Source organism: Sciurus carolinensis, chromosome X (genome assembly GCF_902686445.1).
Source record: "Sciurus carolinensis chromosome X, mSciCar1.2, whole genome shotgun sequence".
Taxonomy (NCBI): domain Eukaryota; kingdom Metazoa; phylum Chordata; class Mammalia; order Rodentia; family Sciuridae; genus Sciurus; species Sciurus carolinensis.
In genome coordinates, this window is record NC_062232.1 from 64,047,000 (window position 1) to 64,066,308 (window position 19,309).

At 36.7% G+C, this 19,309-nt stretch overlaps 1 protein-coding gene across 1 annotated transcript; it reads left to right on the forward strand.

Moving 5' to 3' along the window:
• The first annotated feature begins 1,460 nt into the window (after window positions 1–1,460).
• On the forward strand, window positions 1,461–2,874 carry Pou3f4 (POU class 3 homeobox 4). The gene has a single exon (XM_047536887.1). It carries the CDS (start codon window positions 1,461–1,463, stop codon window positions 2,544–2,546), a length of 1,086 nt encoding a protein of 361 aa, XP_047392843.1. The 3' UTR covers window positions 2,547–2,874.
• The last annotated feature ends 16,435 nt before the right edge of the window (window positions 2,875–19,309 follow it).

A 19,309-nucleotide genomic window follows, 5' to 3' on the forward strand; every position in this document is an offset into this window, starting at 1 on the left:
CTCTGATGCCGTCTTCTGTAAGTGCAAATATAATTATGCAGCTAGGTTACTTCCAAAATTATGCTATGAAAGGTCATTTTTAAACTTTGGATTTCATCTTGGATATCGGGTGTTGCCTTTACAAACTACAGTAAATCTAAAATCTTTGCATTTCTCTCAAACTCTGCTTCCAAGTAAAGATTTTGTGTGGAGCTGTGGAGCACACAGACTTGCCCTTCACTAATTTATAAAAGCTTAAAAGGATAAGAGTCTCTCCCGTCTCTTTTTCTAATCAAAATATTATAAAAAAAAATCCCGTTTTCCCAAGCTGAACGCAAATTCAAGCTGGAAAGGAATTGGGCAGGAGAAGGTGAGCATATTTGATGCCAAACTGCCGCACTTTCACTGAATTCCTTGGGCACGGTAAATGATTCACATTTTCTTAAGTTTAGCAGGGGAGAGGTGGGAAATGTTTTAAACAATTTTTCAAGAGGACACCAACATGTGAGGAATAGTGAATATTTTCCTGTGTATCTACTGGGAGTAGGTACGCTGAGTGCCTGGGGTGAGTGTGAATGAGGTCTGCCGGTATCAGCAAGCAGCGCTTCTCACAGAAGTTGTGGGACGTCTGATAGGAAATGACAAGTAGTAATCAAGTTAGGCTTCCAAATGACCAACTGAATTGGGAAACAAACGTCAAAATAACTGAATTTTGCCACAATCACGTTAAATTTTCCTTTCTTATAATATTTCAATTTTCGGAAGAAACTGGGCATCTCTTAGATAATTTCACTTCTTGTAATCGTGTTTCTTGTAAGTGATAAATGAGATAAATAAAATAAGCTGAAATATCTCTTAATAGGTTCATGAATTCATTGATTTAGACTCCTATAGAAGAAGTCTTTGCTTTCCTTAAAGTTTGTAGCGGTATTTCATTTTGCACCCCCTGGTACACACTAATCAAGAATGCTGAGTGAGTGAAAAATCCTTATGCATTAAGATCAAAATGATATTTAAACTTGTTTACTTTTCTCTTTCATTCTTTATGACAATCTAAATGAACCAAATGGAATTTTAAAAATCCCAGTTTGCCGCCTCAACTCCCCATACCCTCAACACAAATACATCCTTCTCTCTCCACCCACGAACACCCGCTTAATCTTGATGGGGGGAAAGGGTTAACCAAATGAGCCACCGCCACTCCGTGCTAGGCAGCCAATGGAACCCAAAGATTGATTCACTTCCTGCTTGGGTCTCACTGAAACTCCCGAGCTTCGGCAGCCTAATTTGGAAAGCTAGCTCGGCCTCCTGCACCACCATTGGCTGTGCTCACGCCTGGCCAGGCCAAAACGTACTGCGATTGGCCATGGTCAGTGCCGGTAACCCGCTGCTAGCGGCTTTGGCTCCCCCGAACTGTAGATGTCAAAGGCTGAAGCTGCTCCCTTTGCCACATTATAACTAGTAGGGGATCCTCACCGACCATGGCCACAGCTGCATCGAATCCCTACAGCATTCTCAGTTCCAGCTCCCTAGTCCATGCGGACTCTGCGGGCATGCAGCAGGGGAGTCCTTTCCGCAATCCTCAAAAACTTCTCCAAAGTGATTACTTGCAGGGAGTTCCCAGCAATGGGCATCCCCTCGGGCATCACTGGGTGACCAGTCTGAGCGACGGGGGCCCATGGTCCTCCACACTAGCCACCAGCCCCCTGGACCAGCAGGACGTGAAGCCCGGGCGCGAAGACCTGCAACTGGGTACGATCATCCATCACCGCTCGCCACACGTAGCCCACCACTCGCCGCACACTAACCACCCAAACGCCTGGGGGGCGAGCCCGGCTCCAAACCCGTCCATCACGTCAAGCGGCCAACCCCTTAACGTGTATTCGCAGCCCGGCTTCACCGTAAGCGGCATGCTGGAGCACGGGGGACTCACTCCACCGCCGGCAGCTGCCTCCACACAGAACCTGCATCCTGTGCTCCGTGAGCCCCCAGACCATGGCGAACTTGGCTCACACCACTGCCAGGACCACTCAGACGAGGAGACGCCAACCTCGGATGAGTTGGAACAGTTCGCCAAACAATTCAAACAAAGAAGAATCAAGTTGGGTTTCACGCAGGCCGACGTGGGGCTGGCGCTGGGCACATTGTATGGCAACGTGTTTTCGCAGACCACCATCTGCAGGTTTGAGGCCTTGCAACTGAGCTTCAAGAACATGTGCAAGCTGAAGCCTTTGCTGAACAAGTGGCTGGAAGAGGCAGATTCATCCACAGGGAGCCCGACCAGCATTGACAAGATCGCCGCCCAGGGCCGAAAGCGCAAGAAGCGAACCTCCATCGAGGTGAGTGTCAAGGGCGTACTGGAGACGCATTTCCTCAAGTGTCCCAAACCTGCCGCGCAGGAGATCTCCTCGCTGGCAGACAGCCTCCAGTTGGAGAAAGAAGTGGTGCGTGTCTGGTTCTGTAATCGAAGACAAAAAGAGAAAAGAATGACTCCGCCAGGGGATCAGCAGCCGCATGAGGTTTATTCTCACACCGTGAAAACAGACACATCGTGCCACGATCTCTGACTGGAGGAAGCGAGGCGGCCAGCCGCACTGGGAGCAGCGCGGATTTCTTTCTCTTTCACTCTCTTCTCTTCGTTTTAATATTCTATATTATTGCTATAACTCTAGTTTTCTTTCTTCCTTTCTTCTTTCTTTCCACACCCCCCCCCATTTTGTTTCGAGGGGGTTCTAACTTATGCTGAGAAAGAAAACACACACACACACACACACACACACACACACACACATTCAGGCTTCTGGACTCTGATACACAGTTATATTAAACAGTTCAGGTGGGGACCTCATGTTCCCTGCCGCCCGGGCAATTTCCCTCCGACCTTTTATGCTGATCAATACATATCCTTTACTCTGAGTAAGGTTTGTTTGGTCACTCCTCTCTAGGAAGAGCAAGGAGTTGGGATAATGTGGGGGCGGGGTGGGGGTGGAAGGGGTGGGAAGACAGATGTGTGCCTCTGAATAACCTTTCAGCGCCTTGGTTATAGCAGCTGTATTTCAGGTGAAATCTGTTTTAAAATAGACTAGTTTTGCATTTTTTAAAACTTCTATAGCGTTTCTAAATGTCTGCGGTGTTTTACTACAAGCTGTACACAATATTTGTGAGATAATTTGTATCTAATCGACCACTCCACGTTATTATTGCTATTATTATTATTCTTTCATTGAGCTGATGGTTTTTTAATTGCTTAGAAAAGGGATGGGAGCCTGGGACGAGGAGGGAGAGGAATGCCTACCCACCACCCACTACACCCACCCCAAACCTGTATGGAGAGGAGAATGATAAAATGGAGAGAGTTGTTGATAACGACATTGGTTATATTTTTCCCCGGGGGCGGAGTGCCTAGGATGGGCAGGATGGGCAGAATGGGCAAGCCCAGAGGGTTTGCAAACTAGCACCAAGTGGGAGACGCTTTTTCGTAGCTTTCTGTCCTTCCCCCTGCAACTCTGGAGTCCCAGCAGACTTCCACAGCATAGATCCCAGGAAAAAGAGGTGGCCTGAGGTATTGGAAGGGTTCTGCACCCATTGGGGTCCCGGTTGCCTGTGCATGGAGCTTCCCACAGGCCCCCAACCTAGCCAGGTTGACGGCCTGCGGGACCCTACCTCGGCTGTCCATTCTTAGAGGAGAGGAAAGCTTTTGCCTTCCCAAGTGATTGCTTTCGTTGGAGACCAAGAACCTGAGAGGAAGGTGAACAACTGGGCCAGTGCCTCCCAGTTCAGTTCACCGCCAGTTCACCACCGCTCTCTGTATGAGAAACCCGAGTATGGGTCGCGTGAGAGGGTTGCCGGACCAGCACACTGTTAGGTATTGAACGACAATGAAATGATTGGCAAAAGTCACAGGGATTCTGGTCCAGCCTTGTACCCCTCCTCTCTCGTGTATATACTGCTGTCTGTGAGTGGGCTCTAAAAAGCACAGCTGGTGAAAGCCCACGGTGAAGATCGAGCAAGCTAGGTAGCGCCCGACTGGGTTTCTGCTTATTATTATTATTTTTTAATCTCTCTGTGTGTATGTGTCTCTGTACGTGTGTGTGTGGGTGCGTGTGCATAACGTGTGTGTGTAGATAGCGGTGTGTATCGTATTACTGTATACGAAAAACAAAAACTACAAAAAAAATCTCGCTAGACTGTGTAGAGATCCCAAAAATATGCATTTGCTGTGGCTTTATTGCTAGATCTCACGTTCACATGCCAGATTCGCAGGTGCACTTCATTCCCAATGAGCACACAAGTCCTGGGCCGGCCAAGCACCCAACACCCAGCCGCCGCTGGCCGGATCTGGTTGGGGACTCTGCACGCAGGGGCTGGTCGCTGCTGGGCTTTCAGGCGCAGCAACCATAGACAAAGCTACAAACTACCTAAGGACCAGAAAGCCTTGGGCCCCTTGTTGAGGATGCACTAGTATGGGCTGCCAGGCCTCTGGTTCACCACACTGTGTCTCCCCCCGCTGCAGGTTGAAGAGCATGTATTAATTCAAATCCCCGACCCTTTTACTGTTTTTGTCAAGCCTCTGCATTCTGTTGATAGTTAGGTTTTAGTTCCAGGATTTTATTTTCCACATTGAGTTCATGTTTCACAAATTGTTTGAGGTTTTTTGTTTGTTTTGATTTTTTCCTTTGCAGTTAAACGCTATGGTTCAAACCTGATTTAACCCAAATATTTCTGCCGACTTTATAATTGTACAGTTTTGTATATTAAACGTTTTTGAAGTTATTAATTTAAGAAAGATCATTTAGTTTATTCATTTAGTAACTGATGTATAGTAAACGCTATTTTCATTAAGAGTTGCTTTTTCAACTATTTTATTCAAATTGCCTATTGCAGTTGCCAACAATTATTTATTTTCAATAAAGTCTGCATTGTGTTTAAAAGGAAATTCTTTCAAAGATGAGTTGGGTGTCAAAAAGAAAACAATTTGCTGTAATGTTTGATGTGAACAGTTTTAGTCAAGGGGTTTATATTGACGCAATATTTTATTGTTGTAAAAGATTAAAAAGGTTTAAATAAAACATTTTTCCAAAAAAAATTACATCTGGTTTCTTCTCCTGGCCTTATTGTGTGCTGTGAGAAGTGGAGCGTTTAAAAAGAGGCATGTTCCGGGTGAGCAGTGCATCTGCTTTACTTCAGGTTAGAAATCATCAGTCATTGTTTTGATTCTTGATTCTCTTCCTCTGACTTTTAGCCTTTAGCTGAGCCCTGAAATGCACTAGTACATACAAGGAGGCCTGTTCGTGTGCCCACACGCATGTTTCCAAAACACACACACACACACACACACACACACACATACAGGCCCTGAATGGTGGGAAATAGTATGAGGAATGCTAAGGATAGGTTTTATTAATGCTGAGAGTGTCTCTCTCTCATTCAGTGTTTTTCTATTAACCTGCCCCTTCTGAAATTGGACCCAGACATTCCTGAGGCTTCTATATTCCCTTGGTTCACCCATCTTTCCACCTACCCAACTAGTTCCAGGTGCCCTTCTGGTAAGTGAGTCCCTGTTCCTCTGATGAAGGATGGGAAGATTATTATATATGTAAGGGTAAATGCTCTTTTCTTGTAAAGGCTCCTTCTGGGCCCCCAAACCCAAGTGAACTGTTTATTTTACCTACTAAGACTGAATTCCAAACAAGGCAATCTGAGTTTGAGGGAAGAAAAATACTACCTAGAGCCATCTGGGGCAAATATTGATTTATTATACTTCTACCCACAATTTCACATGTATTATTTGGTTTTAAAGTCTTTTCATTAAAAAAACAGACTGTTACCTGTGGTGATGTTTGAGGAGTAATTTACCAAATGTGAAGCAGTTCTGTCTTAAGATTTTATATGTATAGTCATGCTTTATCCAACTTTTTTGGTAGATGCATATGAAGCAACAAATAGGACATTTAACTATAATTTTCCAGCAGTAAGACCCCCTCAATTCATAGTTGAAGTTGTTTTTTGTTAGACAAAGCAAAATTATTTAATCATTTTAATAAGTACTAATTAACACAGGTAATGTTGTCCATTTTTCAGATTGCCTAATCATTTACAACTGCATGGTGCACCATTCATATATGTGTGTTGTATATGAAATATGTCACATGTTATGGGCATACTCATGAACAAATATATTTTATAAATAAAAGTGATTTTAAAGAGTTTTATCTAAAAGCACAAAACTCATAGTAGTAAGCCTGTTGTTTTCCCTTTTGGTTTATAACAACTAACTTCCTTCTCATTCAATATTATGTAAAAAGTAAGAAGTGATTTAAAAATTAGTTTTTCTTACTAAAGAACTTTATACAGAAACCAATGTCCAGTATATCTGAATTCTTTAATGAAGTCATATGAAAATATTTAGGAGATATTTATATACATATATATAGCTATATATATCACTATCAATATTTTGCTGATATATATTACTGACACATATATTTTATACATATTTATCAAGTTTGCTTCCTTGACTGCCTCTTTTCTTTTTCTGAAAATATAACCAAGGCCTATTGGTTTTTATAATATTCTTATGAATCTTTTTGTACCATGAACATAATGTTTTATTAAAAATCATGTGTTGGTGCTTCTGCCTGGGACTTTTCTTGTCTTTAAGTTGCTACTACTCCAGCTCCCAATCAAGATCTTTGTAGGAAAAGTAGTTTTGTCTTTGGTTTCTCTTAAGTCTTCACAATAGTAGCACTCTCTCTCTTGAAATAAGAATTGGTGGTTTCAAAAGGAACAATAATAGTTACTCATATCTAAGGAAATGAAGGCAAAAACATTTCATTGCCACTACTACATTAGAGCAATAGAAAATGGAGAGGCTGTGGAGGGAGAAATGATGTAAAAAGGTTGAGGAAACACATGGTACTGATGTGTAAAGAAAGTCCAATACGTAAGTTAAGTACACATATATGTAGACAGGTTTTTTTTTTTTTAATACTTGGGGCTTTCTGCATCTATAACAATAGGCAAGTAAGTTAAAAAATTCTTGCATTTATCTTTCCAGAAATGAAATAAGAGAAACATTGTCTCTGGATATTGATTTTTTATATTTAAAAAGGAAAGGGTAGGGGAAACAAATGCCTAAATTAGTACACAAGTGTGTTTGTCTTTAATAAAATCAAATAGTATTCACTATACTATGTTAATAGTATTTAACATTCAGATATTTCCCCAGCACCTAAGTCAGGTTGCTGTTGTTGCTTTAATTGTCTGTAGGCTATAAGTACAACATAAATTTCAGTTTTTATTTAAAATACTTATTTTTAGGAAGTGGGGAGGAGAAAGAATAGAATAGAAAAGAAAAGAAACAGTTAGAAGGGGGAAAATATATCTTTCCACCTGTCAGGTCTTTTTAAAGACACACATGGAACCTCAGAATCGTGAAAATTGTTCCTATGACTTTGTACTTAAACATTTAATTATGAGCTTTAAAAAATAGTCTTAAAAAAATAGCAGTGCAGATCAATACCATTTGAACTGATACCACTCACACTCGTTCATTTGAAAACTACCCAGATTTTAGTTTTTTAAATAGCCATATTCCAAATTACTCATTTACAGAGGATTTCTTTTGAAGAATTAAGAAAAATGAATATAAAATATACCTAAATCTAATTAAGGTTTTTAAAATAAGAACAAATGAAAGTATCTGTTGTTAAGAACCTTTTTGGTGGAATATTTCCAAATTTAGGGGATTATTTAGATGAATACAGTTTCAAAAACAAAACCCAATTAATTTCTCCTCTCCAGTAAGTAGGGGAGGAGAATTACATACAAAGACCTAGCGTACTGTCCCTGTAAAATGAATCCACAAAATCAAACCTTTGTGCCTTCCAGTTTTAAAAAATACATTAGGTCACTATGATTTTTTTTTCATTAATATTAGTATAGAATTTGCATCAAGTCACACATAATCTAACTCACTAGTTAATACACTAGGTTCCCTTTATAGCAATTTATTACCAAGAAGGATTTGGTATAAAATAGGTCCATCTTGGACGGTTTCCAAGAGTGATGGTTTATTCAACCCCCAAAAAGGGCTGCATTATCACATAGCCTCATCCACTAGGGGAGGGAATATTGGGCAGTTTGCTTTGAGTTAAAATGCAATAGTATTTAGTACAAGTGAATAGACACATATCCACAACTATTGTCCCCCGCCCTCTCCTCTTCCAAAGTTCCCCTTTCACACACCGACAAGATGAAAAGAGGGGCTGGGGTTGTAGCTAAATGAGAGAGCACTTGCTTAGCATGTTTGAGGCACCGGGTTCAATCCTCAACACCCCAAAAAATAAATAAATAAAATAAAGTTATTGTGTCTATTTACAACTAAAAAAGATGAAAGGAGACTGTTCTCAAAACAGAAAAAAAAAAGAGATCAACTAATTGAGCAATTCACAAGGTATGTCTTTTCATCACACCAGTTATTCAGACTGTGTCCCCACTATTCCAGCAGTCAATTGATAGTAGAAAAAAATTCACTTTGTTTTCTTTAAAATGTCAAAACCCTAGTTTGGGTGATCCTCCCCCAAACTCCAACACTCACACACATACTCACACTCTGAATTGATTGCTTGCATTGTTATCTTGTAAACGATGTTTATTTTATAACATTCCTGGAAGGAAGGGGCTCATATAAACATTTTTAATATTGATTGCTTCTTACCTTCCCTACTTATTTTTCACATACTGTAGAATCCCATTATAATATGGCTGATTATCTCCCATGTTTGTGTAGCCTGGAGACCATACCCTGCCCTGCTTTGGCAGGCCTAGAAAAGCCTGCTGTAACACTAACCTTGTAAATGAGTGTTACTATCCCCTCCCTAGACAAATATTAAAGAGTTTGTTGCACATAATTTATATGTGGTAAAGATTTTCCCTCCTAAACTTCTCCAATCTGAGCATAGAAAACTATACAACAATCAATCTCATATGCAAATATGACTACCTAACATCATAGTTTCAAAGCACATCATATTTTAAGTAGAGGGAATATGGATTAAGGATGGTAGTTTGTTGATCTTCAAATGGCATATGATGTCAAGCTGTAAAAAGAATCATCTGGGTGGACCTGTTGCACGGAGGAGTATCATCTTCCCTTAATATTTTACTTTTCATAATTTATCTGTTGATGTGTTGGTAGTACTCATATTTAACTAATACGAGTTTTGCTCTGAACAATACATTGTCACAGGAACATATGACTATATGCATGAAAAATGGTCAGGTTTAAACCAGTGGTCTATCTTGAACCAGTAGTGTGCTACAGTAAACAGAAAAATCAGATTTGTGAGAAATATTATCAAAAACAGGACTGTGTTCACCATAGTATACTGTAGCCACTGTTAAGGAATAGGGATTGATTTGCTTCCCATTGAGGAGTAGTTCTCTATAAATGAGTTCCTTTTATCATATGTAAAACAGCTGAGTGTGTTTAACCTGAATTTCTAATTTTAAAGTTTTGAGTATATTTAGAGCAGTTGAAATTCTAGATAAACATACTTTTGTTAATCACCTTCATTTTCCATGTTATTTCCAGGGAGAGAAAGTCTAAACTCAAGATTTTACACAAAAGTGAAACTAATTTTTAAAGTAGCTCTTTCATTCCTCCCTGTTCTCTCCCCATCACTGTCCATGAATGAGAGGGCAGTTTTGACTGTATTGATGCTACCTACCAGCCTGCAAGATGTTGGTGTGGAAGGGAGTGCAGGACAAAGAGTCTGCTGCCTGCCCTCAGAGCTGCAGCCTCTTTACCTACAGTTCAACTGATAAGATCAAGTCCTGTAATCTTTTCTACCCCTTAGTGCTGTACTTCTGCATGTCCTAGTTTGATGTCTTTTTGGTGTATTTGAAAGCTAACTAACTTTATTTTCAGTGAATTAAAAGTACATCAGAACAACTGGATATTTTTCAAAATTGCTGACTATAAATTATTTTATTTTCTGGAGTTATCACTGTGCATTTCATTTGCACATTGTACTACTGTATTTATGCATGATTTCAAGAACTCACCAACAGAAGTATTTCAAATAAAGACAATAAAAGATTCTCAAAGTTTGTATTACCTTTCCTTTCTAGGGGTCCCTATGCACTTTGGAAATGATATACTCACTGTGCCCTGAAAAAACCAATATGTAAATCATAAAACAAGGACTACTTCAGGCCACACAAATTGACCATACGGAATACCAGCAAAAAAACTCATTAATGTCCATAGGCATCCAGTGCGTATTTGAAGGACACTATGTGCTATGGGTCTCATTTATTGCCGTGTGAGAGTATGAAAGTGCATACTCTGGCCTTTCAAAGGAATCAAATCCTACACTTGAAACTTTTGTCATATGGGGAAAAAGAGCAAAATGAATTTGTAAGCATTCGATGACTGTGGGTTAAATTTGTCTTTTGGAAAAAAACAAGTATTTGGTAACTGAAACACCAGCAATATCCAAAAGCAATTATGCACTTGAGACATAATGTTTCAATTCAAATCATTACAGATATTTGTAGAAAAAAGTTTTATAGAAATATACTCAATTTTAAAATCAGATTTCAACTCATTTCTCTCTATATATATGTATATACATATATATATATACATTCGTATGAGTGTGTGTGTGTGTGTGTGTGTGTGTTGTGTGTGAAACAATTAGGATACTCATTCTAGACTAATTTGGTAGAGAGCAATAATTTAAACTCTCTTAAGCTCATAACCACCATACCAGTAACTTCAGCTCCCACATCACCATCCATATTTCAGTCCATATTTTGTGAAAACATTTGTAGACAGTGGTTGGTTGGCATGTTTTAAATGAGTTAAGGTAACTTGAAATTCTCAGGACAGATAATTTTAATAGATTAATAGGGACAAATTTATTTTCTTGCTCACTTTTAACCCTTTGATGATGCACTGTGTGATAATAATGGTGACTCTTCTTTAGATAAAAGAGTACAAATTATTATCATTACCTCCTGATCATATCCAATCATATTTTTAAAATGTTCTGAAAAACATATCAAAAATCAACTTACACACAAAGAAGCTGAACATTTATTGGAAAATATTTGTTGCTCTAAACTTTTTACACATGCCCTAACCCTGATTCCATGACTCTGGCTGTCAGAATTTTGCAGTGTCTGCTCAAAGCTCACTGTCAAATTAAGAAGTGACAAGAATGGGGCAGCATAAATAGTAGCTTAAAGCTATTCTCCACCTTTTCACACAAAAACATGAGTTTCAAACCCCAGCACATTTTTACTGAATAAATGTGTTCAAATTTATAAAGAAGTTTGTAGATTAAAAAATAGCAGCCAGATTCAATTTAACAAACCTCTATTGAGTGCCTTCTGTGGTCACAGCATTGTTGAAGTGGCAAGTGGTGGACTGAAGTTAAGGAAAGGACATTTGTTCAAAACACTAATAATACCTAGGGTAAGATACAAAGAAAAATATACTTAACTGCTAATTAAATGAATAATAGAAATATGTACTATTTTCAATGTCGATTCTACTAATCTGTATTTTTATTGTTACTTCTTTATAATACACATTCATATTCAAACACAGCATGTCTTTTTGCTATTTTAATACTATTGTATATCCTTGTGGTGCATGCAATTTTTATTTGACTTATGTCTAGACATGAAGTCTTTATTTGCAAGTTCTTATAACTGAATTCAGCTAAGACGAACTTGAATTCTTTTAGAGTGGAAATTTGCATATTGATAAAATATGGTAGTATGAACATATCGAAAGTTTCTCAAAATCATTTCTGATCAGTCCACTCTCCACTTAGAAAACTAGGGATAAATTACAGGTAACCTGGGCAATGTGAAACGTTTCTCTTTACTTCTTTTCAGCTCATTACATATTAGAGGATTAATCTCTGTTGGAGTTCTACAACTAGTAACTTATGTTTGAGTTAAGGAGGAGGGAAAGATTTACCAGCAGGTGCTGGGAATCAGACTCCAAAACAAGTATATTCTGTGTGATGATTCTGCTCCCACTATGAATTTCATTGCATGAGATTTATGACAGTGTAAAAACAAGGGGCAAAGAAAAGCATGAAAAAATATACTTCTAGATCAGAAATTCTTGATGGAAAATTTAAGGGTTTTGTGATCGGTTGTCAAGGAAAGAAAACAAAATTATGAGTTTGGAAAGAGCTTTGGTACCCAATTTTTTTCCCAAATAAAAGATGGCCTCTTTGAGATTTTCAGTAGTGACTTTCCGTTGAATAGCAATGTATAAATTCATTTCTGTGGATTCAGCAACCTGTGGAGAAATGGCATTGATGTTTAAAGTGTGACTATTTAGTTGACTTGACTTTCTGGGCTTGAAGAAACCTGATCTCTAACAAAAACTCATTTACCATGGGATGCATTTTGTCCTCCTTTTTTTCTTTTCATTATATATTTTACCCTCTTTGAAATGAATTCAACAAAGCAAGGCTTGCAGCACTATTTCAAAATTTCCAATTATTTTGTGGAAAATATTCTCTGAAATATGTTCCTTAACACTGATAAAATAAATAATCAGTGGAATAAGAAAATAATTCTCAATTGGTCTTCTTATCTTCTTTAGATAAAAGAGTACAAATTATTATCATTACCTCCTGATGGTATCCAAGCATGTTTTTAAAATTTTCTGAAAAACATACCAAAAATCAACTTACATACAAAGAAACTGAGCATTTATTGGAAAATATTTTTTGCTCTAAACTATTAAGTTAACAAAAATAGTGAGATGCAAGAGCATACTTATCTTAGGGGAAAGGATTAGAAACACAGACAGCCTCATGACCATGTTGCCTTCCTAGCTAAACTTGTCAGGACAGTCTTGCTACTGTAGTCAGTCATGCTTTTCAGGGAACAGAAATGAACTGATGAAGAGTTATATCAGTGCAATATGGGACAGTGATCCAAAAAAAATCCTAACTGAATGAGCAAATCTGTTTTAAAATTTTTTGTCAATTAAGATTGTATTAATGTCAATACACTGGTTGCAATGTTGTGCTATAGGTGTGCAAGAGGTAACTATTGGGAGTAAACTGGGAAAAGATTCATGGGTGTTTGTTATTTCTTACAATTTCCTGAACATCTATGATTATCTCCAGAAAAATTATAATTAAAAATAAAGACCCTTTAAAAAATTTTAGTTGTAGATAGACCCAATATCTTTTTAAAATTTATTTATTTTTGTGTGGTGCAAGGGATGGAACCCAGTTCCTCACATGTGCTAGGCAAGTGCTCCACCCATTGAGCTTACCCCTAGCATAAGGCAAAATTTTAACAATTAAAAATGCGGACTCAAAATTATTTTCCTGACCTTGAGTAATTTTCACGATTCTAAATCGTGAAAGGTCATGAAAATGACCTTTCATTTTTGTTTTATCTCCCCCCACTTTTTTTGTTTGCGTGTAGAGAAAAGTACTGTGTGAATAAAACCAGCTTATTCTGAGATCTTCCTGAACTTGCATTAGGCTACTTTCTCTGGTATAGATCCTCAATCCTACACTCACTGGAAATAGTGTCTGCCTGCCTGCAATGCTTTCTGATTGGTTTGCTTTCTACTCCTTGCTGAGATGACCACTCACAATATCAGCCCCAACTCCAACCCAAAGAAAGAAAATGTGGTATATATATACAATGGAATATTACTCAGCCATAAAGAATGATAAATTTATGGCATTTGCAGGCAAATGGATGAAACTGGAGAATATCATGCTAAGTGAGATAAGCCAATCTCAAAAAACCAAAGGACAAATGATATCGCTAATAAATGGATGATGACACATAATGGGGGGTGGGAGGGGTTAGTGTTAGGGTTAGAGTTAGGGTTAGGGAGGGGGGCAAGAATGGAGGAAGGAAGGACTGTATAGAGGGAAAAGAGGGGTGGGAGGGGTGGGGGGGAAGGGAAAAAAAACATATTGTGTTCTTGAAAAATGCAAAGAGAGTAGAAGTTAAAGTGTTTTTTCCACAAAAATTATGTGAGGTGCTCCATAGCTAGATTTAACTTTTCCACAATGCATAGGTATGTTACAACATCAAGTTTTACATGATAAAGCAAATAATTTCATGTGTCAAAAATAGATTACATAAATAATTAGAAGTAAGGCTCTAATAATTGCCTTGATGATATTCAGAAGCATAGGAAACAAGGAAAAAGCAAATTGTTTTACTTATGTCAAGTAAAATTTCTTAGTGATCATCTACTCTATTTGTTTTATGTATTTTGCCATCATAATCATTTAGCTTCTTTTAATTTGGAATTTGGGGTAAGGATATTTGAGCAATAGACACACACCTCTATGATAAGATTTTTTGCTTTCCCTTATTTCATAGGGGAAAGTTGAGAGGATACTGCCTGATATAACTATTAAATAAGCACAAGGGCAATTATTTTTCTTTCATATTATTAATATTATTAATATTCCCTATTCCCTCCATACTGCAGAACAATAATAAAAGTTTGAACTTGCTTAAAAAAAAAAAAGAAAGGCAACCCTCTTAAATGGGTGACCAAGGAATGGCAAAAATTAGGTATGGATTTCCAGGAGGAAATACAGTTTTAGTAATTTGAGAAACATCCAGTGATTCAATGCATATTTGTTGAACACCTATCCCATACTGGAATTTTGAAAGCATTATAGCTTTGGGAGATTTGTTTTTCGTATTTTAAGATTTTGAACAAGTTTTGAATTCTAGGTCTGAATCTTAAATAGCTATGAGAATTTGAGGACCTCTTTCAACATCTGTGTCTCAGTTTCCTCACTTGCAAAACGGAAGTAAATATTGCACTTCTCTAACCATTTTGTTATGAAAATTAAGTGTTATATTGATGCTTAACACATAGTGAGTGCCCACTTGATATTAACTCTTATTGTTATGTTTGTTTATTCTCCTTTCAGTTATAAGGACCATTGCAAAACTGATGACATCTATTTGACTAGAGAGGAAGTTTCTTTTTCAGCATTGACTAGTTGAGAGTTTCACAGTAATCTTTTCCCCACTGCAATTCATATGAAAATTTATATGAACAACACACTCAGTGGTTTTTCCGAGCATTACGTGCAGTTTTTCAGACACGAACTGCAGGAGCTTCAGAGTGACATCATCTAACCAATTTTTTCTTTTCTGATTTATTTATTTTAAGAAAGAAAATAAGTCACACATTGGTATTGCAACTATAATAGTAACATATTCTTTTTGACATACCTCTCAATATAATTAAACACATGTACTAAGATGTTCATGGATTTTCCAGTCTTAAGTGTAGGCAAGAAACACTACTCTTCTCCTAGTTTATTCATCTTTTTTTTTTCAGTATTGGAGATTGAACCCAGGGCCTTGTACATGCTAATCAAGTGCTCTACCCCTGAGCTATGATGTCCCAGCCCCTAGCTTTATCATTTTAGTCACTAATAAATCTTAAACCCATTAAGGCAGATACTTCAAAAGTAAGTTCACTATAATAATATAGGAATTCCTAACAAAGAGTGGTCAATATCTCCTTTAGTGTTTATCACTAAAGAAAGATTCACATTATCTTTTTCTATACCCATTTCTAACTTAAATTCAAGATGACTTCCTTAAAAATATTCAAAATAAATGACTGCACAATTTTGACCTTTTCAAGGCTTGTGCAGTGTAATTCACTATCCACCCCTATTCTTCTTGTTTACAGTCTCAGTAACCTGTGAGATACAGCAGCATAGGTAACCAATCAAAATGCAGAATATTGAAAAGGTTAAAGTCTATGTTTATGAGTCTATTAAATGTTTATAGTCTCTCACAGACTGCACTGGGCATTGAAACTATTATATCTCATTCTGATTATAAACATTACAATAAGAAAAAGTAGGTGAAACAATTCCATTTTCAAGGCAAAATTTGTAATGAGAATACAGAATAGCATAATATGTATTAATTTGTTCTCATGACAATAACTGCAAGAAAAATGGAAAATCACACAAACCTAAAACTACTCATTATGGGGGAGACAGGATTATTAAGGAATTGTGAGGAACTCAGTTTAAATAGTCTAGTTCTTAGAGTGACGGTTTACATTTTATGCTTTTGAGAAAAGTAAGGAAATTTTAAATTTCCATCAATGCATAACCATGTACTTGGTGCTTCCTTTCTAACCTTTCTAGCAAAAGACTGATAGCCAATTTGATTGATAATTGTCAGGTAACCAATGTAGTTGCATGTGTTATTATTTACACTTCCATTGTATATTTGATATGAAATGATATTTGCCTGGATAATATCTTTAAGCATATCAATTTTTATAGCACAAGTATATGTTATGTAAAAAAATGGTTTTTTTCTTATCATTAAGTCAGACAATAGGCCTTATTATGAGTAAAAAAATAATTTCAATATGTCATTGTTACCCAAATTAATTAATTTGTCCCTCAAGGAAAGTTGAAATATCTTGCTATAAATCACATGGACTACTAGATGTTAACTTTAATCATACTGGCCTTTATAAAATATATCAGTACTTCTTTTTTATTTGTTTTTAAAATTGATTGCATAAGAGTCTTAATATTACTACAAATCTGAGCAAAACCACAGTAGAATATTTGCTACAAGTGACTTGGTTCTACCAGAAAGGAATGACAAAACTGTAGGATTTTAGGAAAAAATATATATTTTTTTGTACTAGTGATTGAACCAGGGGCACTTAACCATTGAGCCACTTCCCCAGCCACGTCTTGTATTTTATGTAGAGACAGGGGCTCACCAATTTGCTGAGACTGGCTTTGAATGAGCAATCTTCCTGTCTCAGCCTCTGGAGCCACTGGGATTATAGACATTAACCACTATGCCCAGCTAGGAAAATGATTTCTATAATGTAAAGGCAATGGAAAATACAGCAACCATTTAATAGCATCCATACTTAAAATGTGTACATTTTAAGCATCAATTTTGCTATCATTTTTCAATTGGGTAAAATTTGAAGTACTGAGCACAATTTAAGACCTCATAATTGATGCATAATTTCATTTGAAAGATGACATTTTAAGCTGTTTGAGATTACGTGTGCCATCTTTTTCTGTTTCCAAAAGTTTTGGAGAAGGCAACCACTTAAGTTGGAAAGAAAATAAAACTCTACTATCACAATGACATAATTTTAACACACAACAGTGTTCTAGATTCTTTCCAAATCTAGAATTTTATCTTAATAGAATAATAATGAGTAATTTGAATGAGTAAACAAAATTTTCATACTAAAGGTTTCTAGATTTTTCTGAGAAACATTTTATTTTTGTAGTGCTTGTGCACGTAAGGCAAGCACTCTACCAACTGAGCTATATCTCCAGTCCTGAGAAACATTTTGAAGAGGGAGAAACTAATTTTGGACCTTATTCTTGGGTTTGTTGCACAGTTACTCTTGGCTCTACAAGCCCTATAGTACCCTACCCATCTAAATCTTCGCTCTCTCCTGATCCCTCTACTAAAAGACTTAGCTCCTCATTGGAGTCAATAATTATTGAATCAGATATCCTTTTAGTACTATTTTTTTTTAAAGTGAAAGGTCTATATTTCTGCCCAGACCAAAAGTCCATATGTTCTCCAAGGGTTATCACTACAAAGATCCCTATTTTCTCTATTTTAGTATCCAATGTTTAATATAGAGGTATGACTTTAATGAAATAATACCTAATATTTCAGATATAGCCCACAGTAGCAGCTAGCACTTACATAATTCTTATTATGCATTACTACTCTTAGTATTTCACAAATATTAACTCACCTGATTCAGATTAAAAAGATCCCTAAGATATAGGTGTTTTTTCTATTTTTATTTTGCAGATGAGAAAACTTAGAACAGAATGGTTGTATAAATTGAATAGGTCTTATCGTTAATACATGCAAGAGTAAGTTTTAAATTTGGAGAACTTGCTCCAGAGTCTGTCATCTAAACTCATATGCTACACTGACTCCCTTCAGCAAATGTGTTCACACAATTCAGTTCGGCTTGATTTGAGTCTTTGTTCCATAAAATGTTTCTTAAAGAATTTGTGTTTTCTTCACATTTGGTTTATATATGAATATTGTGTGTGTGGGTGTATCCCCCATAACAGGGAATCCTAAGGTTCCGGGATCTAGAAATGAGGTGATTTAAAAATTAGAAAGGGATAGTACCTTGTAACCTTGATGATAATCAAAGTTTAAAAGGTTTAGTTTTCATATTGTCTATGTGTCTTCTGTCTTCAATTTGACAAATTTAAAGATTCTATTTAAAAATTTTAGGTTGGAAAATTATAAAATTTAATGAACTTATTTTAATCCCTATAATGATAATTAAGAAAGTACAATTTATTTTATTTTGAAACAGAATTATTTTAATCTTATGATAAATGAAAAAGTAATATTTTCAGCTATCTTAGATTAAATAGTTGCAAAAGACTTCCAATCTGTGAAATCATGGAATGTGCTTTATTTATTTAGGATCTGGAAACACATATGACATAATATATTCTCAGTACTTTAAGGGAGTGATAAGCAAGAATTACTAGTAATGATTACTAGTAAATGCTATGACTTGTGTAACATGTTTACATATATTATATTGTATCCTTTAATAACCCAAAGATTAGATAGCTTCCACTATCCTCATTTTACAAATTAGAAAACCAAACTACAGAGAGTTTAAGTAATTTGTATAAATTATTCATTGAAAGAATGTTAATTCAAGTTTATCTTATATTCCAAATTCTATGTGCTTTTTCATGACATTATTTTACAAAAATGAATGATGAAGTTTCCTCTATTCAAGGTAATTCAGCTTCTAATCTTAGTTGTGAATTTAAAATATTTCTTAGCACCAAAAAATTATGAAAGAAGAAAGGATAAAGAAAAATGATGGCTAAAGAGAAAAATAAAATTAATAAAGGGAATAAGTAGCTATATATTTCTATAGCATGCTATCCATAATTATAATAATGTTATATCATATTGGGTTATTTATTTGCTCATTTCCACTTCTTTCATGCTTTGGATATGAAAGGCCTGAAAATGCCATGTCTTAAAGGATAGGTCACCAGCCTGTGGCATTACTGGAATGTGGTGGAAAAATTAGAAGGTGACACTAGATTGGAGGAAGCCAGTCCCTGGGGGGGCATATCCTTGAAGGGTATATTTTGTCTCCAGCTTCTTTCTCCCTCTCTCTCTCCCTCTCTCTCGCTCTCTGTCTTTCTCTCTCCCTTTCTCTCTCTTTTCCTCTCTCTCCTTCCTGGTTGCCATGAAGTGAACAGCTTTCCTC

Bases quoted from the DNA above. Each gene is read 5' to 3' on its own strand.
- Pou3f4 (XM_047536887.1), top strand. From the start codon at position 1,461: ATGGCCACAGCTGCATCGAATCCCTACAGCATTCTCAGTTCCAGCTCC.